The sequence below is a fragment of the Pseudorca crassidens genome, chromosome 16 (assembly GCF_039906515.1).
Source record: "Pseudorca crassidens isolate mPseCra1 chromosome 16, mPseCra1.hap1, whole genome shotgun sequence".
Taxonomy (NCBI): domain Eukaryota; kingdom Metazoa; phylum Chordata; class Mammalia; order Artiodactyla; family Delphinidae; genus Pseudorca; species Pseudorca crassidens.
This window is the reverse complement of record NC_090311.1, coordinates 32,467,551-32,494,263: the sequence shown is the minus strand read 5'-3', so window position 1 is coordinate 32,494,263 and position 26,713 is coordinate 32,467,551. Positions and strand designations below refer to the sequence as shown.

Below are 26,713 nucleotides of genomic sequence, written 5' to 3'. Positions count from 1 at the left end.
AGTCACTCTCCTTTTAATAGCAGAGTATAATCAATTTATATTTAAATTCATTGTTGATGAGAAAGGATTTACTTCTGCCATTTAGCTTTTTATTTTCTGTATGTCTTATATGGTTTTATGTTCCTCAGTTTCTCCATTATCACTTTTTGTATTTAGTTGAGTTTTTCATTTTTTTAATAAATTTATTTATTTATTTTTGGCTGTGTTGGGTCTTCATTGCTGTGCTCAGGCTTTCTCTAGTTGCAGTGATTGGGGACTACTTTTTGTTGTGGTGCACGGGCTTCTCATTGCAGTAGCTTCTCTTGTTGCAGAGCACAGGCTCTAGGCATGTGGGCTTCAGTAGTTGTGAATCACGGGCTCTAGAACACAGGCTCAGTAGTTGTGGCACAGGGGCTTAGTTGCTCCACAGCATGTGGGATCTTCCCGGACCAGAGCTCAAACCCATGTCCCCTGCATTGGCAGGCAGATTCTTAACCACTGCGCCCACCAGGGAAGCCCTAGTTGAGTCTTTTTAGTATACCATTTTGATTCCCTTCTTTTATGTATATTTTGAAGTTATTAGTGGTAACTTTAGGGATTACAATTAGCATCTTAAACTTAAGACAACCTAGTTTGAATGATACCAAATTCATTTCATTAGCATATAAGCTAGTTTCATTAGTGTACAAACACTATGCTACTGTACATCTCTGTTCCTTCTCCTTTATATTGTTATTGTCAGAGATTACACGTTTATACATCGTGTGCCCAACAACATAAATTTGTAAAGGTTATTTTATTCATTTACCTCTTAAATCACATAGGAAAAATGTGGAGTTACAGACAAAAAAGTACAATAATACTGGCTTTGACATTTACCTATGTAGTTAATTTTACCAATGTTATTTCTTCTTATGGCTTTGACTTTTCATTTCACTCTGAAGAACTCCTAACATTTCTTGTAGGGCAGATCTGTTAAGAATGAACTCCCTTAACTTTTGTTTATCTAGAAATATCTTCATTCTCCTTCATTCTTTTTTTTTTTTTTTTTTTTTGTGGTACGCGGGCTTCTCACTGCTGTGGCCTCTCCCGTTGCGGAGCACAGTGTCCAGACACGCAGGCTCAGTGGCCATGGCCCACGGGCCCAGCTGCTCCGCGGCATGTGGGATCCTCCCAGACTGGGGCACGAACCCGCGTCCCCCGCATCAGCAGGCGGACTCTCAACCACTGCGCCACCAGGGAAACCCTCTCCTTCATTCTTGAAGGATAGATTTGCTGCATATAGAATTCTCAGTTGATAGTTTTCTTTCCTTTCAGAACTTTAAATTATGTCAGCCTGACACCTTCTGACTCCCATGGTGTCTGATAAGAAATCGGGTGTTAATCTTATTGAGGATACCTTGTTTTTGATAGTCGCTTCTCTCTTGATGCTTTCAGAATTCTCCCTTTGTCTTTTGACAGTTTGACCATAATGTGTCTCAGAGTATAGCTCCTTGAGTTTATTCTGCTTGGAGTTTGTTGAGCTTCTTGGTTGTGTAGATTTGTATCTTTCATCATATTTGAGAAGTTTTTAGCCATTATTTCTTCAAAATTTTTTCTGCCCCTTTGTTTTTCTCTTCTGCTTCTGGCACTCTTATAGTACATGACTCTGCTCATTTTTATTCATTCTTTTTTCTTTGTGCTCCTGAATTCAATTAGGAATAATTGATAAGTTCAGTAAGTTCAGTTGTCTTACCTTCATGTTTGCTGTAGTGAATTTTTAATTTTATTCTACTTTTCAGCTCCAGAATTTCTGTTTGGTTCCTTTCTATAATTCTGTCTCTTTAATGATATTCTCATTTTGTTCTACATTTCCCCCCTTGATTTCCTTTAGTTCTTTGTCCATGGTTTCCTTCAGCTCATCAAGAATATTTATGACAGTTGATTTAACATCTTAGACTAGTAATCTCATTGTCTCAGCTTCCTCAGGAATGGTTTTTGCCAAATTCTTCTTCCTGTGAATTGTCCATACTTTGCTCTTTCTTACTATGTATTGTAATTTTTTTGTTGAGACCTAGACATTCTAAGTATTATAATGTGGTAACTATGTAAATCTGTTCTCTCACTTCTTAGTGATTGCTGATTTTTGCTCATTAAGGGCTGGAGTCATCTGTTTGTGTTATTTCCAAACTGTTTTTGCAAAGTGTGTAATCCTTTTTGTGTGTGGTTGCAAGTTTCTGTTCTCTTATTGCTGCAGTTAGCTGGTGACCTGACAAAGATTTCCTTAAATGTCTGGATCAAAAAAAGGGACAAAAAGAGTTCTCTTTTAATATTCTGATAGATACCACCAATGGAAGCTGCTGCTGCCTGTTCCAGAAACTATTGCTCCTGGAGCCAGTGGGCTGCTATCCCCACAACTACAGGAGGGAGGAGCTGAGGAATGGGGGATGGTAGTTGGTTCACACATGCTGTTAACTTAAGAAAGATCAACAGCCTCTCCTTTCACACACTCTCTTGGTTGTTTTAAGTGTCTGATAAGGTTCTGTAGCTCTAAAATGGTTGATTCCAATTGCTCTTTCCGTCTCAGTTTTTACTTTGGTGGAGGGATTGAATTCTAGATCTTTCTACTGCTTTATTTTGCATCAGTGATGTCTTTTGAAGTGCAGATGTTTAGATTTAAGCTCAATGTCACATTCAAGAATCCTTTGCATAAACCATGGTGACAAAGTTTTTCTCCTGTGTTTAGCATGGTTGGATGGCAAAGCTTTGGTGTGTAGGCAGGCCATATAGAGGCTTGTGGAGGAAGCATGGCTTGATGAGAACTGTCTGGGGAGTACAAGTGAGCTGTGTGGGGCCTACAGAGGGAATTGGTGCATCAGTGCTGGCAGGAAGCCTTTGGGTGCCAGTTTACATGTTAATAAGACTTCAGGAAAGCCATCTGCAGGTTGAGTTGCTGAGGCTGTTAAGTTTGCTCAGGCACTTAATGTTCTGGGCATGTGACTGAGCAGAGTTCTACTGGATATCCTCATACCCAAACCACTGACCCACTCTGCATCAGCTGGAAGCCACAGGAGAGCAGAGCCCCTTTCTTCTGTGGTGTCCCTTCAGTGCCCTCTATCGAGTAAGCTTAACAGCCTCATGTTTATTTTGAAAGGAGAAATGCTCAAAGGAATTCCATGTTGTCACAGAGCATATATTGCAAGGTGAATATAGGCAATAAATTGATGAGCGGCACATAAGATATCAAATAGTGTTTAAATTAATAGGCCATCATTTGAGGCTTGAAATTTTACTATAAATATACCAGTCCTCAGTATAATCATTATTGAAAACCTCCAACTTAGAGATCTTATAAAATAGAGAATTGAGTCGCTATATGTGGTCTCAGAGATGAAACCTCTAGAGTATCCTAAGCAGAAATTACTCTGAATTGTCATCAGTTCACTTCCATTGCACACCCAAGGAAGTGAGAGTGTTTCTTTAACTTATTATTGATTAACCCATATTCTTTTGTAGGAGTCTGTTGATACCTTTCTAAACTTGAAGAACAGCCTTAACGTTATGCATTAAAAACTTACCCCCTTCTTATCACAATAATGTACTTTTAAGAACAGATATATTTATATGATATTTTGAAAGCCTGAGTTATTTGGGCTTTCAAATACTTTGTGACTGTTTGTAACTGTATGTGAAAATTTTAAATTTTCTTAATGAATATTTATATCACACCTTATATGAAGGCTTTATATTCAGTTGGATTCATTGTACCTTTCTGATTGGTTCATGGTGCCCTGGCATGCTGTATTGATGTATACATATTTTGAATATCATTCCTGCTTACATGTGCAATAGATACTTAATTTGGTTGGTAAGGGAATGGAGATAATAGGTAAAATCCTTGATCCTTGTGCAGATTCTTTTTTTAGATTTTCAGTGAGAGATAGTTTCTTACTAGGTTACATATTGACGCTTTTGCAGTAAGCTTTTCTTGTGCATACCTGTCCTAGGAAAAACAACTTGCATATACATATATTATAGGAATAGAGGCTCAGTAGATACCCTTTTATTTCAAGCAATAACAAATTATTGCTGAGAATAATTAAATAGTATTTTCCCCAAAGATGGTATTACTTAATCCTTTACCTGTTTTATATAAGTTCTCTTTAACTTTTTTGTTCTCAGATTCTTGGCTTTTATTGTCAAGTATATATATAGTCAATTCTAGTACACTTTGTAGCTAACTCAAAGCAAATATTTACATTTTATTTACAGCTGTCATTTTTCTCCCAATTTGTTTATCTCTCTAATATCTCTGTTGATGATTCTTCTAATATTTCTTTATAAGCCAGGTAGTCTTAAGTGAGTCTTGTTAGTCTAATAGTCAGTAGTATAAGTAGTAGAAATAATTTTATTTAAAAGTATTTTGTATTTGTCTTGAGGATAAGCGTACTTTAAAAATTATTAAGTAGTTCCCTGGTTACCAGAAACACAATTCATGTAACTTTTCTGTGTTTCAGAAACCTTTTTCCGAAAAGGACAAAGGAACTCAAGTCAGTTGTACATAGTGCTCCTGGTTGGAAATTATTTGGTAAAGTCCCTCCCAGAGAGAATCTTCAGAAAACTTCCAAAATCATTCAGCAGGTAAGTACTAATGTAGCCATGTGGTTTGTCTTGCTTTTCAGATATTCTTTTCTAGATAATTAACCATATTCTATTTTCATTCCTTTTTCTTTTTAACATGTAAAATTTTGGGACTATAGATATTTGTAGTAACTTTAACTTTTTTTTAAAGCATGACATATTTTCAGTTATCTTTTATGGTTGTGAAAATTCTTTACAGTCATAGAACATTGATTTTGTTTCCTAGTTATTCCTTGGATGGCTTTTTTTTTTCCTTAGCAAACCATTGTCACCACAGACTTTGACTTCTAGCCGAACATGGTAGCATTTGCCAGCGGCACAGATTTTATGGATAATGGGTAGTTGTGAACTGATTAAGCAGCATAAAGTGAAAACCGAGTAGATTTTGAGGTCGAACTCTTTCCTTGGTCACTTTTCTGGTTTTCTGTCTTAACCAAGGACTTTGTGAGAGGGCGGGTGTATAGTCTGTTTCTAGTAATTTAGGAGCCATTTCTTCTGTTATCTGTTTTAATATCCATATTCTTGAGTTCTTAAGAATTTCAGATCTTGTTTGACTCCTGAGCTTGTGCTTCTCAGTACTAGGAGATAAGTGAGACTGGAATGCAGTGAGACTGTATCAATTTGTAGCATTTTTAATTTTAGAGAAGCTGTTTCTCAGGAGATATTATAATAAATTTCCTATTTCTCTCCTTCCAGTTGTAATTTATCAAATTTAGCACATCCAGCATTTATAAAAATAATCACATTAAAGCAATAATCATCATTCAAACTGGAAAAAATACCTTCCTTTAAGTATTTACTAGTGTTCTTTTTATTGCTCAAAAGAAAAACAGGTTTCCCAAGTAAATGAGAACATAATTTTTAGATCTTTAAAAGCATTTGTTATAGTTAATTTTATTTACAAGTAATTAAAATAGTGACCAGTTTATATGTTGCTGAGACTTAAAACTGTAGTGCTGTGATTCCCAAGCTGTGTGCCTAGGGCACCCCATGTGCTGCAGCTAACGCAGGGGGGAACCATGGCAAACTCAGTGATGCTACACATCTGCTGGATATGGTGCAGACTGATAGCTTGAGGTAGTACACAATTTCAACATTAAATGGCAATGTATTATTTTCTGTGGCATCGTATTCTTGTGAATCTGGTTTTTCCTAGTTTGCTATGATAAAAATCAGATACTGTGCAAAAATCAGTGTGGAACAGGAAATGAAGGTGATGGTGTCCAAGCTGATTTCAAGGTTTGTGAAATTGTACAGTGCACAAAAGGCACACATGCCCAATTAGTAATTAATTGTGGTTATTTAAGAATGCAATAAAATGTTTTTCTTTTAATTTATGTGTACTATTTTTTCAAGTGGTTACTAAGTGCTAGGACATAAATCTTTACTTAATTATTGGACATAAATACTTATTAAACAGAATGTTTAAGGATTTCTGTTGGTTTAGGGGGCACCAAGAAAAAATTACTGAGACACTAAGGTTACTGTTAATCCAAGAAAGTTTGGGAATCTTTGCTATCTGGACATTAACTCTTTTTTCGTGAAGTCTTTCAGAAGACCAAGTTTGCCCTCTAGAGGCAAAAACAGTGGTCTTGCTATTGAAGGTTTGTATTCTTGACTTTATGATAGTTTACCTGAAATATGCTTGTGCATATACTTTAATATCTTTATGTAAACTAATATTCTGTGATGTTTTCTTACCATAGATCTCTAAATAAGTTACTAGTGGATAATTATCTGTTGACCAATATGTCTGTGCCTTTAATGTGCTGTTTTCATTTTGGAAAGCCAAGGCCTCACCTCCTCTCTCCTTTTTATATATATGTTGTTTGAAAATTTGATTAGTGGTCAGGAAAAAACAACTCTTATTTTCATATGGGAAGAAGGAGTGAGTTGAAATGCAGTTTCTATCCTCTGTCCCTTTTCTGGCCTTTTACACATGATGATTTCTCCCAGCTGCTTCTTTTAATTTTTGAGTTTTCCATTTGTGTGTAGGTGCTAATGTGTATTTTGGTGCCTTTTTCATGGTTCTGTTTGTTTTGGGGGGGCTGTGATGGATAGCGAAGTCCTTATTCCTCTGACCGTTTTCCACGTTCAAAAATATGTATCTCTTTCACCATGTGATGGAATATGTTTCTGCCTCTCCTTTTCTGCTTTCTCTTTCCCTACTGTTTGTGTCCTCTACTCCACATTTGTCTCACTTTGCTGTTCTCTTCACTGCAATTGTCATTTTAAAAGTGGGCATGATTGGGCTTCCCTGGTGGTGCAGTGGTTGAGAGTCCGCCTGCCGATGCAGGGGACACAGGTTCGTGCCCCAGTCTGGGAAGATCCCACATGCCGCGGAGCGGCTGGGTCCGTGAGCCATGGCCGCTGAGCCTGCGCGTCCGGAGCCTGAGCTCCGCAAAGGGAGAGGCTACAACAGTGAGAGGCCCGCGTACCGCAAAAAAAAAAAAGTGGGCATGATTTTCTTTTATTGGTAATGGTAAAGTTATAACTTTCTGTCTCTGTTCCCACTTGAAAACATTTTTTTACAGCCCTGATTTCTAAACTCTGTAAAATATTATCAATATAAAACTACATTTGAGATCCTTGACCATCTATCTACCCCTTTCAAATGTGTGTTATATGTTTGGAATGAGAAATTTAAAATGATGTTAAGAGTAAAGCCGTGAAGAGTGTTAAGACACATCTGTCATGTTTTAGGATAAGGTCTTAAGCTCTTAAGGCTATAGAAAATGAAGATAGCTAGTATTCCAGTGTAAAACTGCCTGAAACAGTAAGGCAGTGCTAGAAGTACTAAGGAAAAAATAGATTCCTTTGACCTTCCTAAAGATGCCTCACTTGCTTATTGAATGACAAAACAGTAAAATTTGTTAGAATATTAGAGTAGTAGTAGTATTTTATAGGATAATTATTTTATTAAGCAAATATTCAGAAAGGAGTTGCCATATTCTTAAGGATGAGTATATGTTTGGGAGCCAGAATTTTTTTCTAGTAGAGAGACACCTATAAGATTATAAACCAAACTATAGAATAAAGTAGTGTTTGACTTACCATCTTTTTCCTCTATTGTTAATTGCACAAATAACACGATTATGTTCTCTATAAAATATAAAACATTATAGGGCGATATGTCTCATTTTACTTTGCCTTCATATTTTTAGGCCTTAAAATTCAATTTTTGTATGGAAAACACAATTATTTTCACGTGTGTATATTTTTACATATATGGTGTTATTTTTTTCACGAACAAAATATTACTATATATAAATTTTTTTTGCCTTACTTTATGTGTTTTGTACCTATAGATTTTTCAGAGATATATGAAGTCCAAAAGTGAAAGATACTTGTAGGTTAAATATTTTTTAAAGTTTTATTCTTGTAAATTTTATTAAAGGTCTGATCAGTTTTAGTGCTTTCCATGTTAACAGTAAAGAAACATAAACATCATTTTAGGGTAATAACAAAGTCAGACCGACTCAAGTTTGGCATTTAACTTGACAGTAAATTCCCAAATCACATGAATATTCATAATATTATTTTATGAGGATTATCACATGTGTTCTCTTGCAGGTGTGAAATTCCTGCTTGTGGCCATTTGAACCAGTTGGTGAGCCATGTTAAAAGTTGCATCTATTAATTATAAATAGTATTTCAGTTATATGGTAGTTCAATTGACCTAAGTTTTTGGTTTTTCTAAATTAATAGGCTGAAGTTGGAATACAGCTACATAGTTTGTCTTATGACCTCCAAACTGCAAGTGAGAATTATTTCAAATGCACCATGTTATGTATAATTGTAACATGATTGCATACTAGATTGAGTATACTCTATTTATGTCAAACTGACAGTCTTTCAGTAGAAAGTGATTTTTTTGTTTGGCACTGTTTTTATATTGGCATCTTTTTCATTATGAGGAAATTAGATTGGAGTACTTAGATGATATTTCATGTTTTTCATCACTCGTCTTTCTGAGTGATGTTTTAGTTGCGTGGTTGAATCACTTTCAGATATCTTTTGGCAGGCAAGGAAAAAAGTTTTAAGGCACTAACTGATTTCTTAATCTGAGTATTTCAAATTGTCCAGAAGTAGGATAGGTCACACTGCTCAATTAAGCCTTTGATTTTGAATTGTTAACTTCAGGAACAATAGCGCTGTGGAAAGGACTAGAATACACGTGCTTTGTGAGCAGTAAATATATAACACTTTGCAAGTGTAGAGCTTAATTTTCTGGTTACTAACTTTATTGGTGTATGTAGCATTAGGATACTTGAAAACAGTTTGTTGGTTTTAGTTATGCTTAAATATGGATACCTTTGGTGTAAAATTTGAGTGAGCACTGCAATAAATGAGCTACTTCCTTCATTGTTAAATTGTGGAGGGGCTGGACTATGTTCAGAATTTGTTTTTGATAAGTCCTTAAAACTGTTAACACACTTGCATGTTTTTTCACCTTTATTTACCTAAGGTGTTGTCACCTTGAAAAGGTAGTGAATAATTACCTTTCTAGCCGCATGTGTGTTCCTTATTTATAGTTAATGATAAATTATGTCTTTCCTATGTATGAATAAATTTATTTCATAAATATTAATTTGTGTGGTCTGGAGATTGAGAGAGGACTTTATAACAGCTCTGGGCCTGTGCTTCGGGGAGAGGGGAGAAGTGTGAGCCTTAAGAAAGAAGGTTAAATTAGGTAAAGAAAACAAAAAGAATAAAGCACTAACCCCTTTAGGAAGAGTGTTCTCACTGTCCACCGAAACTCAAAAGTTGAGTCACTCTGTATACACATCAGGCTATTTTGGCTTTTACATTGTCTTTAAAAGAGAAGCTCCTATTCTATTCTTTCTTCTCCCAAGACTCCATATTTTACTTCAAGAAGCTGTTCAAAGACTCCTGCCACCCTCCGTTTGAACCGATAGACTGATCTTTTCTCATATTCTGTCCTAGTACACCTTCTTTCTGGTGAATCCCTTTAGATACAGAGCCCAAGCCATCAGAATGTGGTAGGATACCATTCTGTGACCAACTTACTCTGTGACCTCGTGTTAGCAAGCTCTAAACCTTTTCTCTAGTAGAACTTGAAGGACAAAATTCTTTAATTGATCCTAGATTCTTCTCGAAGATTGTCTGGCTTTCATTTCAATGAATGTGTAATTTATGCAACATACATTGACTGTGTATAATACCATAAGCATGGTTCAGGTTCTTGGGAAATAGATAAATATAAGTCCTAGCCTTTCAGTTATTCTAGCATAACTGTAGGAAGGAGGGGGAAGGTTCATATATGGTTTTAATATAGTGTAGTGAGTGCTGTAATACAGTTGTGAACCAAAGTATGAGAGTAGAGATGAAAGAGTGATTAATTCTGCTCAGGATGACATGCAGTTTCTGTGTTATGAAGTATACTAGTAGGAGTTCACCAGGTAGACAAGATGGGGAAAGACATTCCAGATAGAGAAAATTGAATGAACAAGCAGGAATGCACCAGACTTGTTTAGCTCAATTTTAGGTCAGTATTTCAGGGAAGTAGGGTAGATGGTGAAGGTCCTTAACCACAAGGTTAGAAAGTTGGGTTTTAACCAAAATACTTTTAAATAAGGCACTGAGGCATCAAATTCATATACTGGAAAAATTCTGGAGGCATTGTAGAAGTTAAATTAGAAAAGAGTGGGTTTGCAAACAAGGACATTAAGATTTATTGTAGTAGTCTATGATTCTGGTTCTCAAACATAGTGGATTATGTAGGGAATGTGTTAAAAATACAGATCCCTCAGCTCTTTACCTTGAGTTCTTAATGTCAGTTTTGTGTTTTTCAATTCTTGTGTTTCTGGTTGTTTCTTTTTCAAATCTGCTATATCACTTTTTGCAGTTTACAGTTCCCTGCTGAAATTTCAAGCTTGGCCTTTATCTCCTTAAACATAGTAAGTATAGTTTTTATAGCCTGTGTCTGATAATTCCAATGTCTGGAAATTCTATAGGTCTGTTTATATTGAATATTGATTCTGCTAGTTTTTGTTAGCAGATGCTATTTTATCTCTGTGTGTGCCTGGTTACCTTTGCTTGGGTGCTGGATGTATATTTGAAACATCATATGTAGAAAACAATTTGAAGTACATCTTGGTTACTTCCAAGTTTTATCAACAGTGAATAAAGCTCCTATAAACATCTGTGTGTAAGTATTTTTGTGGGTGTAAGTTTTCATTTCTTTTGGGTAAATACCAAGGAGGCTGGTTGCTGAATCATATGGTATTTTAATTTTGTAAGAAACAGCCAAACTGTCTTCCAAAGTGACTGTACCATTTTGCATTCCCACCAGCGATGAATGAGCATTCCTGTTGTTCCATATCTTCACCAGTATTTGGTGCTGTCAGTGTTTTGAATTTTGACCATTTTAGTAGGTGTGTAGTCATATCTGATTGTTTTAATTTGCAATTCTGAATGAACATGAATTAGAACATATTTTCATATGTTTACTTGTCATCTGTGTATGTTATTTACTGAGGTGTCTTTTCTGACCTTTTGCCATTTTTAATTGGATCGTTCATTTTCTTATAATAATAAAAACAGAACTCAATAGAGTTTTAAGAGTTCTTTGTATATTTAGTATAACAGTCCTTTATCAGATGTATCTTTTGCAAGTATTTCCTCCCAGTCCATATCTGGTCTTCTCATTCTCTTGACAGTGTCTTTCACAGAGTAGAGGTTTTTAATTTTTATCAAGCCCTGCTTCTCAATTATTTCTTTCATGGATTGTGCCTTTGGTGTTGTATCTAAATAAAGTCATCACCATACCAAAAGTAATCTAGGTTTTCTCCTGTCTTCTATAGTTTTATAGTTTTTTTGTTTTACATTTAGGTCTATAATCCATTTTGAGTTAATATCTGTGAAGAGTGTAAGTTCTATGTCTAGATCCATTTTTTTGCATGTGGATGTCCACTTGCTCCACGCCATTTGTTGAAAAGACTACCTTTGCTCCATTTTATTGCCTCTGCTCCTTTGTCAAAGATCAGTTAACTGTGTTTATGTGGAACTGTTTCTGGGCTGTCTGTTCTGTTCCATTGACTTCTTTGTCTAGTATTTTGTCAACACTGCCCTGTATTGATTACTGTAGCTTTACAGTAAGTCTTGAAGTCGGGTAGTGTCAGTCCTCCAACTTTATTCTTCTTCTTCAATACTGAGTTTGCTATTCTGGGTCTTTTGCCTCTACATATAAACTTTAGGATCACTTTGTCAATATCCACAAAGTTACTTGCTGGGATTTTGATTGGGATTGTGTTAAATTTGTAGATCAAGTTTGGAAGAACTGACATCTTGATAATACTGACTCTTCCTATCCATGAACATGGACTGTCTCTTCCTTTAGTTAGTTCTTCTTTGGTATCTTTTATCTGAGTTTTGTAATTTTCCTCATGTAGATATTGTATATATTTTGTCAGATTTGTATCTAAGTATTTCATTTTGGGGGATGCTAATGGAAATATTAATGTGTTTTAAATTTCAAATTCCATTCTTTATAGCTGGTATATAGGAAAGCAATTGACTTTCCTAATATCCTGCAACGTTGCTGTAATTGCTTATTAGTTACAGGAGTTTTTTTGACTGTTCTTTCAGATTTTCTACACAGACAAGCCATGGCATCTGAAAACAAAAACAGTTTTATTGTTTTCTTTTCCAATCAGTATACCTTGTGTTTCCTTGTCTTGTTGCATTAGCTAGGACTTCCCATACAATGTTGACAAGCAGTGGTGGGAGGGGACATCCTTGCCTTGTTCCTGATCTTAGAAAACTTAGAGTTTCTCACCATTAGATATAATATTAGCTATAGATTTTTTGTAGATGTTCTTTATCAAGTTGAGAAGTACCCCTATATTCCTTCTTTAATGAGGGTTTTTGTCATGAATGAGTTGAATTTTGTCAAATGCTTTTTCTGTATTGATATGGTCTTGTGATTTTTCTTTCTTAGCTTATTGATGTGATGGATTACATTAATTAATTGTCAGATGTTGAGCCAGCCTTGCAGACATGGGATAAATCCCACTTGTTCATGGTTTATAATCCATTCGATTTGCAAATATTTCATTGAGGATGTTAGCAGCTATGTTTCTGAGAGGTATTGTTCTGTAGTTTTCTTTTAATGTCTTTGCCTGTTTTAATATTAGGGTAATGCTGGCTTCATTGATTAAATTAGGAAGTATTCCTCTGCTTCTGTCTTCTGGAAGAGATCATAGGGAATTGGTATAATTTCTTCCTTAAATGTTTCTTAAAATTTGCTGGTGAAGCCATCTGAGCCAAACTGCTTTCTCTTTTGGAAGGTAATTAATCATCAACACAATTCCTTTCCTCCTTCCTTCTTTCCCTTCTTCCTTCCCTCCTTCTCTCCCTCCCTTTCTCCCTTCTTCCTTTCATTTTTTCCAGCTTTATTGGGGGTATAATTGTTGATTCAATTTTTTAAATAGATAACAGGACTGTTCAGATTGTCTCTTTCTTCTCTGAGTTTTAACAGATTGTGTCTTTAAGGAATTTATCCATTTCCTCTAAGTTATCAAATTTATGGGCATCTGATTGTTCATAATATTACTTTAACGTACATCAGATCTGTAGTGAGGTCCCCTCTTTCATTTATGATATTTGTAGTTTGTGTCTGCTTTCCCTCTCCCTCTCTCCTTTCCCTTCCTCCCTCCATCCTAGAGTTTGTAATATGCATTTACAGCTAATCTAAGCCCACTTTAAAATAACATTTACCACTTCATGTGTAGTGTAAGTACTTTATAATAACAAAATATTCCTAATTCCTTCCTTCCATCCCTTGTGTCTTTGCTGTCATTCATTTCACTTATACATGAGCATGCTCTCACACACACACACACACACACACACACACATGTAACTGAATATATCATTATTATTTTGAACAAACTGTTATCTGTTGGATCAGTTAAGAATAATAAAAATAAAATTTTTATTTTACCTTCATGTATTTCTTTCTGATGCTCTTTCTTTCTAGATGTAGGTAAAAGTTTCTGACGTGTCATTTTCCCTCTCTCTGAAGAGCTTCTTTTAATAGATCTTGCAAGGCAGATCTGTTGGCAACAAATTCTCTCAATTTTTTGTTTGTTTAGAAAAGTCTTTTTTTCTTCTTTTTTTTTGAAGGATAATTTCATAGGGTACAGAATTTGAGGGTTTTGCATTTTTTCTTTCAACACTTTAAATATTTCTCTGTACTCTCTCCTTGCTTGTATGGTTTCTGAGAAGTTGAATGTAATTGTTATCTTTGCTTTTGTATAGGGAGGGAATTTTTTTCACCTCTGGCTTCTTTCAAGATTTTTTTTTCAATCTTTGATTTTCTGCAGTTTAAATATGTTATGCCTACATATAGTTATTTGGGCATGTTTCCTGCCAAATTTTGTGTTCTGAACTTCATGATCTGTGGTTTGGTGTTGACATTAATGTATAGAAATTCCTGGTTATCATTCCTTCAAATATGTTTCTACTCCATTTTCTCTCTAGTTGCTTGCTGCAACTAGAGAAAGCCCACACGCAGCAATGAAGACCCAACGCAGCCAAAAATAAATAAAATTAAATCTTTTTTTAAAAAAGTTCCTTTTCCCCTCCTACTGCTGGAAGCACAAGGAGATTTTTCTCTGACATACACTGTGAGTACCTGATAGAGTTCCTGGAGGTAAAACTTGCAAAAAGTATGTGGGTCTGGGATCTCTTGGAGTCTTAGCGCTCAGACCTGTCGACATTGAGCCTCTAGCAATTTGTCAGTTACAGTTCAGGTTTTCCTACCCTGGCATTGATTCCCACAGAGGTTTCTTCATAGGTTTCTGCTCTGGTAAGTTGTGATTCTCTATATCCACCTATTTCTCTAATTTTGGAGCAGCAGTTTGCCCTGTGACCTCATTTCTCTGAGGAATCTAAGAAGAGTTGTTGATTTTTTTAGTTTGTTCAGCTTTTTACTTATTGGAGTGGGTTGGCAGCTTTTAAGCTTCTTACGTGCTGGAGCAGAAAACAGAAGTTGAAATGCTAATACTTTGTTAAGGATTTTTGCTTCCATTTTCATTTGAGATAATGGCCTGTAATTTTCTTTTAATATCTTTGTCTGATTTTGGTATTGGGATAATGCTGAAATCATTGAATGAATTGAGAGTTTTTTTCTTCGTCTCCATTTTAAAGAATTTGTGTAGAGTTAGTATTTTTTCTTCCTTAAATGTTTGATGAAACTTGACAGTGAAATTATCTAAGCCAAGATTTCTCAACCTCAGTGCTATTGATATTTTAGGTCTTGTAATTTTTGTTCTTGGGGGCCTTTCCTGTGCAGTGAAGGATTTAGCAGCATCCCTGGCCTCTGCCCAGTAGATGCCAGTAGCATCCCCTCACAGTTGTGGCAACCAAAAATGTCTCTAGATGTTGCCACATATTCCCTGGGGCCAAAGTCTACGCCAATTGAGAATTACTGACATAAACCAGGTATGCAGGGGAGACTTCCCTGGTGATCCAGTGGTTAAGACTCCACGCTCCTAATGCAGGGGGCCCAATTTCGATCCCTGATCAGGGAAGTAGATCCCGCATGCTGCAATGAAAATCCTGAAGATCCCGCGTGCTGCACCTAAAAAAAAAAAGATACTGCATGCTACAACGAAGCTCCTGCCTGCCACAACTAAGACCTGGTGTAGCCAAATAAATAAATATTTTTAAAAAACCGAGTATGCAGGGGCTTTTGTTGTTATTGTTGAATAGCTTTTTAATTATAAATTTAATATTTTTATTGATATAGGGGTATGACATTTTCTATTTTTTCTTTTTTTCCCCACATCTTGATTGGAGTATAATTACTTTACAATGTTGTGTTAGTTTCTGCTATAGAACAAAGTGAATCAGCTGTATGTATACAGCTGAGGAGGCCCTCTTGAGCCTCCTTCCCACCCTCCCTATCCCAGCCCTCTAGGTCATCACAAAGTGTCGAGTAGATCTGCCCACTAGCCATCCATTTCACATTTGGTAGTGTATATATGTCAATGCTGCTCTCTCACTTCGTCCCAGCTTCCCATTCCCCCCCTGCATCCTCAAGTCTGTTCTCTACATCTGCGTCTTTATTCCTGCCCTGCCACTAGGTTCATCCGTACTGTTTTTTTTAGATTCCATATATCTGCGTTAGCATACGGTATTTGTTTTTCTCTTTCTGATTTACTTCACTCTGTATGACAGACTCTAGGTCCATCCACCTCACTACAAGTAACTCAATTTTGTTCCTTTTTATGGCTGAGTAATATTCTATTGTATATGTGCCACATCTTCTTTATCCATTCATCTGTCGATGGACATTTAGGTTGTTTCCATATCCTGGCTATTGTAAACTGTGCTACAATGAACATTGTGGTACATGTATCTTTTTGAATTATGGTTTTCTTAGGGTATATGCCCAGGAGTGCGATTGCTTGGTCATATGGTAGTTCTATTTTTAGTTTTTTAAGGAACCTCCATAATGGCTGTCAATTTACATTCCCACCAACAGTGCAGGAGGGTTCCCTTTTCTCTACACCCTCTCCAGCATTTATTGTTTCTAGATTTGTTGATGATGGCCATTCTGACCCGTGTGAGGTGATACCTCATTGTGGTTTTGATTTGCATTTCTCTAATGTTTAGTGATGTTGAGCATCTTTTCATGTGTTTGTTGACCATCTGTATGTCTTTGGAGAAATGTCTATTTAGGGCTTCTGCCCATTTTTGGATTGGGTTGTTTGTTTTTTTGATATTGAACTGCATGGGCTGCTTGTATATTTTGGAGATTAATCCTTTGTCAGTTGCTTCGTTTGCAAATATTTTCTCCCATTCTGAGGGTAGTCTTTTTGTCTTGTTTATGGTTTCCTTTTCCTTCCTGTGCAAAAGCTTTTAAGTTTCATTAGGTCCCATTTGTTTATTTTTGTTTTTATTTCCATATCTCTAGGAGGTGGGTCAAAAAGGATCTTGCTGTGATTTATGTTATAGAGTGTTCTGCCTATGTTTTCCTCCAAGAGTTTTATAGTGTCTGGCCTTACATTTAGGTCTTTAACCCATTTTGAGTTTATTTTCTTTCTATTTTTTCTTGAGTCAGACTTGGTTAACTTACATCTTTTAAGAGATTTTTACATTTCACCTCTGTTGTTGGATTTATTGGGAAAAAATTGTTAATAATATTCTGTTTTTATCCTTTTAATGTCTACTGGTGATGTGATATGGATACAGATTGTCTCTCAATACATTCCTGATTTTAGAAATGGTATCTTCTTTTTTTCTTGATCAGTTTTGCCAGAAGTTATCAGTTTTACTGATCTTTAAAAACGTATACCTCGGGGGGCTTCCCTGGTGGCGCAGTAGTTGAGAGTCCGCCTGCTGATGCAGGGGACATGGGTTTGTGCCCCGGTCCGGGAAGATCCCACATGCTGTGGAGCGGCTGGGCCCGTGAGCCATGGCCACTGAGCCTGCGCGTCCGGAGCCTGTGCTCCGCAACGGGAGAGGCCACAACAGTGAGAGGCCCGCGTACCGCAAAAAAAAAAAAAAAGCATATACTCGGGCTTCCCTGGTGGCTCAGTGGTTGAGAGTCCGCCTGCCGATGCAGGGGACACGGGTTCGTGCCCCAGTCCGGGAAGATCCCACATGCCATGGAGCGGCTGGGCCTGCGCGTCCAGAGCCTGTGCTCCGCAACGGGAGAGGCCACAACAGTGAGAGGCCTGCATACCACAAAAAAAAAAAAAAAAAACGTATACCTCTTTTGTTTCACTGATTTTTACCTCTTTCTCTGTTTCTATCTCATTTATTTTTGGTCTTTATTATTTACTTTCCTCTTGGTTCAAATTTGTTTTTTCTAGTTTTTTAAGGTGGATCATTGATTTTAGACCTTTTATCTTTTTAATATGTGGATTAAGCTATACATTTCCCTCTATGCTTTAGCTGCATTTTACAAGTTTCAGAATTTTCATTTTCATTTGATTCAAAATACTTTCTCTCTTATTTCTTTTGTCATGATTCTTTGGAAGTGTGTTGTTTTAATTTTCAAATATTTTAGAATTTTCCTAGATGTTTCTGTAAATAATTTCTAATTTAAGTCCATTATGCTCATACAGTATACATTATGAAATTTTAGTCTTTTTCAATATATTGAGACTTATTTTATGTTCTAGATATAGCTTGTCTTAGGGAATGTTCCTTGTGTCCTTGAAAAGAATGTGTATATTCTGCTGATGTTGGGTTAGTGTTGTGTAAATGTCAATTAGGCCGTGTTAGATGATAGTGTTGTTCAAGTCTTGTATACTTTTGCTGATTTTCTATTTGTTCTGTGAATTACTGAGAGAGGAGTAATAAAGTGTCCACCATAATCTACTTGGCTATTTCTCCTTTTGCTTTTTTTTTTTCTCTTTTTGTTTTGAAGCTTCGTATTTATGTCTTCTAAATGAATTGACTTTTTTACCATTAATGTAATGTCTTTTTTGCCCTGGTAATGGTTCTTATTATGAAGTTTTTGTCTAACTTTAATTTAGCCACTGAAGCTTGCTTTCACTTAGTGTTTACATGGTATTTATTCTTCTATCCATTTACTTTTTATCCATCTTCATATTTAAAGTGTTTTTTTTTGTATGTAGCTTATATTTGGGTCTATGTAGGCAGTCTAATACTCTCTTCTTTTTAAATGGAGTGTCATTTATTGGTATGACTTGTTTTAAATTTACTATCTTGCTACTTCTTTTCAAATTGTCCCATCTGGTCTTTGTTTCTTTTTATCTCATTTCCTGCCCTCTTTTGGATTAAATGAATTTTTTAGTACTCCATTTTATCTCCACTGTTAGCTTATTCAATATACCTTTGTTTTAGTTTTTCAGTGGTTGCTCTTGGCCAACAGTTCTCAAACGTTTTATTTTTACAACTGCTTTGGATTCTGTGTATGAAGGATCTCAGAGAGTTCTTGTTTATGGGGATTGTTTGTCAATTACTACTGTACCCAGAATTAAAACTGAAAGGATGAAGTATTTATTAATTCACTTAAAAAGTGAAATTGGCCATCCCTTCCCCCCTCCCCCCCCTTTTTTTTTTTAAACTGTGAGTGCATGTCATGAAGAACACAGTGATTAGTAGTACAGTTTGGTGTCTCTGCCTTGATTTGTGCTAGGGCATCAACAGTTTTATTCAATATTGCTTTAGGGGCTTCCCTGGTGGCGCAGTGGTTGAGAGTCTGCCTGCCGATGCAGGGGACACAGGTTCGTGCCCCGGTCCGGGAAGATCCCACATGCCGCGGAGCGGCTGGGCCCATGAGCCATGGCCGCTGAGCCTGCGCGTCCGGAGCCTGTGCTCCGCAGCGGGAGAGGCCACAACAGTGAGAGGCCCGCATACCGCAAAAAAATATATATATTGCTTTAGCAAAATTAGTGCTAATGTCAACACATTGACAAACTATTAGCACTATTAGGACTATAGTTTTGACTTTGCAAACCTCATGAAACCATCTCTGGGACACTGTTGAGAACTGCTGCAGTAGGGCTTATGATATTTATCTTTATCACAATCTATGCTCAAATAATGTTATACCACTTTGAGCATAATGTAATAACATTACAACAGTATACTGCCTTTCTCTCCCTTCTGATTTTGTGCTGTAAGCCCCTCAATACACTGGTATTATTTTTGCTTTAAGTAGTCAGATATCCTTTTAAAAATGACTTTTATATTTTTGTCCCTTATTTATGTCTTTTCTAAAATGTTTTCCATATTTACTATATTTGGTGCTTTTTATTTCTTTGTGTAGATTCATGTTTTCATATGATGTATTCTTTCTGCCTGAAAGATTTCCTTTAAGATATAGAGCAGGTCCACTGACAACAGATTCTCTCAGGTTTTGTTTGTCTGAAAACATTTTTATTGTGCTTTTATTTTTCAAAGATAGATATATTTTTTTGGTATAGGATCCTAAATCAACAGGCTTTTTCCCCCATTATTTTGTTATTTTTTTTCTTCCAGCAATTTAAAGGTTTTTCCATTGTCTTCTGACTTGCATAGTTTCAGGTGAGTCTGAGCATCCAGGTCTCTCCTGAATATCCTATGTATTCAGTGAAGACTTTCCATTCTGGTTGGTGGGAATATGAATACTTCTCAGCCATGGGTGAGCTCTGGAAACTGTTTTGCTTACCATCCACAGTAATAGTTCTTCCCCCAGAAGTTGTTTTTTGCCCAGCCTTGTAGTGTTTCGCCTTACACATGTGCAGTTTGGTATTCAGCTAAAGACTCAAGAGGACTCCTGTGCAGATTTCTGGAGCTCTTTCTCAATGGAGTGCTTTTCTGCTACTCTGGCCCACAAATTCTGGCCCCCATTGACCATTCCAACTAACAGCCAGGCTTTCTTCAAGTTTTCCCTTCCTGCACTGGATGTCCAGAACTGCCCCCATGCATAATAATGGGATGATCGATAGGCTCACCTTGTTTGTTACCCCTTTGGGATCCCAGAGGTTGTTTTCAGCAAGAAAGTTGGTATGAATTACCCAGTCCACCAAGTGGGAATCTACCTATCTTTCTGAAGAATTTTTTTGTCCAACACGTATGTATTAGTTTTAGGAATGTAGATGAAAACCAAATACTTACTTGTTTCTAATTACATATTCAATTCACATATATAATAATATATTAAGAAATAGTGTCTTTTTATTTGGATCTGTTTGCATACATCTTTGATGTCAGTATGTTCAGTGGTATGTTCAGACCACTTTTGTGGTCTTTAACCCCAGAGCACATCATCTTCACTTACGTCAAAGTTGTAGGAGATATAGTGCTTTTTAAGTGTATTATCTTGTTACTAAAATTTTGTCTCAAGCCACAGGTTTCCAGATGCATTACATTTTTTCTTTTATTTGTTCTATAAGTATAAAATTATGATCTCTACAACCTAATCTCTTCCTGTATTGTTCTTTAAGGTAATGTTTAAAAGGCTCTTTATGATAGTTTGCAACTGAATGGTTATATCTCCGGGAATCCTTCGTTACTTTATGTCCATTTTCTTCCTTTCCTTCTCCAATTTAACAAAGCCACAACAAAAAAACCTATTAAAAAAAAAAAATCACCTTCCAGGGGCTTCCCTGGTGGCGCAGTGGTTAAGAATCTGCCTGCCAATACAGGAGACATGGGTTTGAGCCCTGGTCCAGGAAGATCCCACATGCCACGGAGCAACCAAGCCCGTGCACCACACTACTGAGCCTGTGCTCTAGAGCCCGCAAGCCACAACTAGTGAGCCCGTGTGCCACAACTACTGAAGCCGATGCACCTAGAGCCCATGCTCTGCAACAAGAAGTCATAGCAGTGAGAAGCCCGCGCAGCACAACAAAGAGTAGCCCCCACTTGCTGCAACTAGAGAAAGCCTGTGTGCAGCAACGAAGACCCAATGCAGCCAAAAATAAATAAATAAAATAAATTTATTTTTAAAAATTATAAAAAAAAAGTCACCTTCCAAACTAGTGTTGACTGAGATAGTTTCAGGGTAATGCACCTTCTCCAAATAGTGCTTTGCTGTTCAAATTAATAGAGAGAAAGCACCCATAAAATGAGATGTTGTTAAGCAAATGTGCTTTCTCTTTTCTAAGAGATTATTTTGAGGAAAAACATCTTTTTCGTTTATGTGAATCCAGTATTTCTTTGCCTTGGAATTGTAAGTAATTTTTTCTACTTTATGCTTGTGGAGATGACAGCAATTGCCAACCATCTTTTGATCAGACTTAGAATTAATTGCCTGTTTGACTCAAATTTTCTTACAGTAGCTAGAATAAATTATCCTACAGATATTTGCCAGCCTGCCCCTAGCGCTGGTTTCACCTTCTGTTCTAGTTACCCGAGTTAAAGTAAACATTCCATAGAACAATATTTTGAGTGGAAGATGAAGAATAAGTTAAATTAAAAAAAGAAACAGGCTTCATTACAGTATCCCATAAAAATACGTTCCCTAAGTTAAAAGAAAAACTAAATGCCTCTTAACCTTTGGTAGGTAGCTCCCAACAACTCATGAAAATAAATCAGTTAAAACTGACCTTTGGAATTCCCTGGCGGTCCAGAGGTTAGTACTATGCGCTTTCACTGCCGAGGGCCTGGGTTCAATCTCTGGTTGGGAAACTAAGACCACACGTGCCGCGCGACATGGCCAAAAAATAAACCAACCGAACAACAACAACTGACCTTTGTTGGCAGGAAATGAGGTAGATCGATGTGATATTTTCAAACAGTGATTTGCTATAGCTAGCATTATTTACTGATTTCCTTGGACTATGATATTTCCAATTGCTTTTTAATATTGTAAAGTTTCTTTATAACTTATAAAATTATCAATTTTTTTTCCTTATTAAACTTCTATGGAAGGAATATACAGGGGATTTTTATGACATGACCCACACGGATTTAAAGTGAAAATGACTTCAGGAATTTCTCCCATGAGATATTATTTGGTTGTATTTTTAAATGAAGTCTTATTATGTATATCAACTACTTATCAATAACTTGAACACTATTTTCTCTCTCTATTGCCTTCGACTCATCTAAGAATTATGTGATTTTCCTCACCTATAGGGATAGGCCCTAATTAACTTTAACTCATTGATAAAGCTTATTTTTCAGGTCATTGTGATTGCGTGTTGAATGGGGTGTTTCCTGGGACCTTCCAGGAAGGATGCTTTCTTTGTATTTTGTGAGAGTTATTATTGGAAGAGCAACTAGAGGATCTTTGAAAGTTATGCTATGAGGATGTGACAACTGGCTTTGCTACAGTCATTTCTCTGAGCAGCAAGCCAACCTCCAGATGAAGCCCACACATGGAGGAGGGCATAGCTGAGAGAGTAGTAGAGAAGTGGAGTCTCTGATTGGTGCTGTGAGCCTCTTGGTCAAACAGAGACCACAGTTAGCTAAATATATGGAATATTAGTCCTATAGTCTGATACATTTGCCTGAATGTATTTGATATCACTTTGTGATAAATTTTGAAAATACTGATATTTAATATTTTACTACTTCTAATATAATTTGTAATTTTAATCATGTTAGAAGAGCACCTTAAGTTATTTGGCACATATTTAAGTCATTGAAGATGTATGAATCTATCCTACTTTCAGATAAGTATGGATTGATATCATGTTTTAAGCTTTTAAAATAATTATTCTCTAGAAATTTAAAGCATTTTTATGCTAAGCATCTGTGATAGAAAATACTAGAATACAGCTTCTTTTCTCTCTCATGTGAAGAATATTTGAGTGACAATTCTGTATAAAGCTCATTTGTAAGGTAGATACATAAATAAATGATATTTATGTACTTTTGTCTTGCCTTTCTTATTAAACGTGTACTTATTTAGTTAATTTTTAATAAAAGACTTTTCATTTTTTGTTCAGACTTTCAGTGGCTCTCCATTTTGTTCATCATGAATTCCAAATATTTTTGCCAGTGAAAGGCCCCATAATTTAGCCTATACTTTATTTCTCATCCTTTTTCATATTCAGTGAGATTAATGTGTTTCCCTAATCCATGCCTTCGCTTGCTCCCCCTGGCATGTTCTTTCCAATCCTTTCTGTCTATCTAATTAATACCTATCATTTTTGCCCCAGTTCTGATCCCAACTCTTCAGTAAAATCTTTGTGAGTTATCCACCGTGACTATAAAATGATCTCTCTTACAAACAAGCTACTTTATTTCTTGCAAGAAAAGTCAAACAGTACTGAATAATTTAAAGTAAGACAAATGCACTTCATTTCTAGTCTAAGCCTCCAGAGGAAAACCCCTTATAGTTCAAATTCCTTGATATTTTTCTATGTAAACTTGAGCATATATGACTTATTTGGTTATCACTTGTTTTTTTTTTTTTTTTTTTTTTTTTTGCGGTACGCGGGCCTCCCACTGCTGTTGCCTCTCCCGCTGTGGAGCACAGGCTCCGGACGCGCAGGCCCAGCGGCCATGGCTCACGGGCCCAGCCGCTCTGCAGCAATGTGGGATCCTCCTGGACCGGGTCACAAACCTGCATCCCCTGCATCGGCAGGCGGACTCTCAACCACTGTGCCACCAGGGAAGCCCAGTTATCACTTCTTTTGACTACCATATTGGAAAGTACAGTTCTATAGGCTTAATCATATTTGTTTGATTCTTCTTTTGGCAAGAATACTTCAAGAATGATGCTATGTGCTTCATATTGCATCAGGAAACACATACTCTCTGCTGGTCTTTTAAAATAATGTTTAGATGGATCAGTGATTGAGGTATTGTTAGCTCGATCTTCCCATTTTAAAGTTCCCTATCAGCCTCTCACTGAATGATTTCATCTATCTCATTATTTTAAATTGTCATAGATGGTTACTTGACTGTCTGCTAATACATAGTAAGATAATAGATCGTTAAAAGGCCAAGCTCTGGAGCCTACCCTGCCTGCAATTTATGACCTTTGGCAAGTGACTGCACATCTTTGTGCCTCAGTTTCCTCTACTGTGAGTTAGGTGCCTCACAAGGTTGTTTCAAGGATTAAATGTGTTAAGTGTTTAAAACAGTGCATGGTACATTGTAACAGTAAGTGCTAGCTGTTATTAATATATTGATTTAGAAGTTTTTTGGGGGGTGGGATGAATTGGGAGATTGGGATTGACATATATACACTAATATGTATAAAGTAGATAACTAATAAGAACCTGTTGTATAAAAATAAAATAAAATTCAAAAAAAGAAGTTTTATTTTGCTGTCTATGTACTGGCATTTGTTTGCATGGAACATGCTTTACTGGATAGTATTCATCGCATTCTGTCTGGCAGTGAGACCTGGTCACATTGTAGGAAAACAAAGTGCTGTTTAAGTGATAACAAACCTCATACATATTTAGCTTCTATGGTTTTTAATAAGAAAAACATTAGCAGGAACGGGGATTTGTTATACTTGAGTTTGTAATGAAGAAAAGAAACATTGATCATAATTACATGTATATCCTAGATATTAGGAAAGAAAATTTCGAAAGAGAAAAAGGAATGAGTGACCCCATGGCTTTTGACATTGAAAGGCTATGCAGTTCTTTGAAATGGGAATTAAGAAAAATGAACATACACAGTTCTAAATAATTTGAGAAAGAAGTCTCTAAAAATCCAATGCAGTCATGCAAAGGAACTCTCAGATTAACAGCATAGATTTATTAGATGGAAAGGGAGATGTAAAACTAAAGACAGTTATAAAACAATAGTACAAACCATTATAAACAGTGGCAGGAACCATAAAGTAAGCTTGAAGTTTATAGAAAATGACTAAGACAACATAAACTTTTTAAATGTGATATCAATAAGATGAATCTTCAACAAGATTATCAGATTTTTAAGAGGGATGGAATCATCAGTTCATATTTTGCAACTGTCAGATTCGGTAGGGAGAAACAGTCTTTGAGTTAGAAGAGATAATAATAATAAAAGAATTATAGGCCATGGTAGGAAAGCTGCTAGTTAGTAAGTGAAACATTTGACCACTTTAAGTGCATTTAATTTTCTTCATTTAAATTAATGTCTTCTCTAGAAGCCAGTGAGCTCACATATCTACTCATGAAATCACTGAGTAATCTTTGAGAATGTCATGGCAAATATATTTGTTATCTGGAGATGATCACACACTAGCTTGACTTTTTTTTTTTTTTAGAAAGGGGAAAATGTGGGTTCTGGAAATTACAAGCCATAATCTTGTTACTGATCTTTTGCAAATTTCTAGAAATAAATTTCAGCACAAGCTTATGAACATCTATGAAAAATATGCTCAAATGTGGAAATTTAAATGTGTTCACCAAAAACATATCATGTTAAATTAACTTCACTTCTTTTAAGAGAATTATCAATTCAATTGAATGAGAAAAATACTGTAGTAATAGTCTTTTAATTTTAGTGAAGTATTTGACAGTCTTTGGCTATATTTTTGGATAAGATATGTTGGTGAATTATTGTTTCAATTTAGAGTAAGTAGGTAGATTTATAGTAGTTAGATTCAGAGTAGGTTGAAATCAAAAACCGGTGTTTGATTAGAGGTTCAGTGTCACCCTTGAGAGAGATCTTCAGAGCATTACAGCAGGATTACCTATTTCTTGTGTCAACATTTCCATCATTGATCTTGGCTGAACGTTTAGAAAGTAGGCTTATCTGCTGTAGATTATTAAAAGCTGGACTTGGATAACTGATATCATGGAAAGTAAGCAGGAATATCTTTCTAAAACCTTACCTAATTAATCTAGTACATTTATATCTTCTCCTCTTTGAACATACTTTCATACTTTACATATAATGTAAATTCATAGTTTATATTGCTTCAGGGGGAAAAAAGTGACTTTTTTTGTCTACCTGATCTTTTTACCAAATTAATGTATGAATTGTATACCTTATTATAGCATAATATCTTTAATGATACAGATTTAATAATGCAAACTGCAAATTGGAAAAGTTAGTTGCTGCATATGTATATTTTTGTCTACTCTAGGAATATGAAGCACGAACAGGGAGAACCTGTAAACCACCACCTCAGTCTTCAAGACGAAAGAATTTTGAATTTGAGCCACTCTCTACCACTGCCCTGATTCTTGAGGATCGACCGTCGTAAGTATTTTAGTGATCATCAGACACACTGTTTGAATTTTAAACTTTAATTTTTCTTATTATTATTTCATTTAAAAGATACCAAGAAATTAGATAAAGAAATGGGTTTGTTAGGGAAAATTATTTTTAATCCCAGAGATGAATCCTAACACTAATAGGGAAAAATTGTTGATCTCCAAGCTTTATGCATATTTTCTAGAAATCTCTATGACCCAGTGTATGAAACATAAAATCTTGGCTTTTTATATCTGTTCCTATTTCAACCTTCCTCTGCCTTATCTTTTTTTTTTTTTAATTGAAACATGGTTGATGTACAGTATTATGTTTCAGGGGAAAAAAAAGTGACTTTTTTGTCTACCTCATCTTTTTACCAAATTAATGTATGAATTGTATATATTCTGTATTATAGCATAATATCTTTAACGATACGGATTTAATAATACAAACTGAAAATTGGAAAAGTCGCTGCATAAGTATATTTTTGTCTACTCATACTACTACATAATTATTTGACATTTACATA

The 26,713-nt window shown here is 35.9% G+C and overlaps 1 protein-coding gene across 2 annotated transcripts in view; it reads left to right on the top strand.

The window, feature by feature from the left end:
• TBC1D12 (TBC1 domain family member 12) overlaps window positions 1-26,713 on the top strand; it is a 95,507-nt gene that overhangs the window by 43,830 nt on the left and 24,964 nt on the right. The window contains exons 2-4 of one of the 2 annotated variants that reach the window (XM_067709957.1): window positions 4,476-4,599; window positions 10,469-10,520; window positions 26,075-26,190. Coding sequence is in view for 1 of the 2 variants with exons in the window: in XM_067709955.1 (XP_067566056.1) it covers window positions 4,476-4,599; window positions 26,075-26,190 (240 nt within the window). In the remaining variant the exon portion in view is untranslated. The remainder of the gene's footprint in view (window positions 1-4,475; window positions 4,600-10,468; window positions 10,521-26,074; window positions 26,191-26,713) is intronic. The other variant, XM_067709955.1, reaches the window with a different exon arrangement.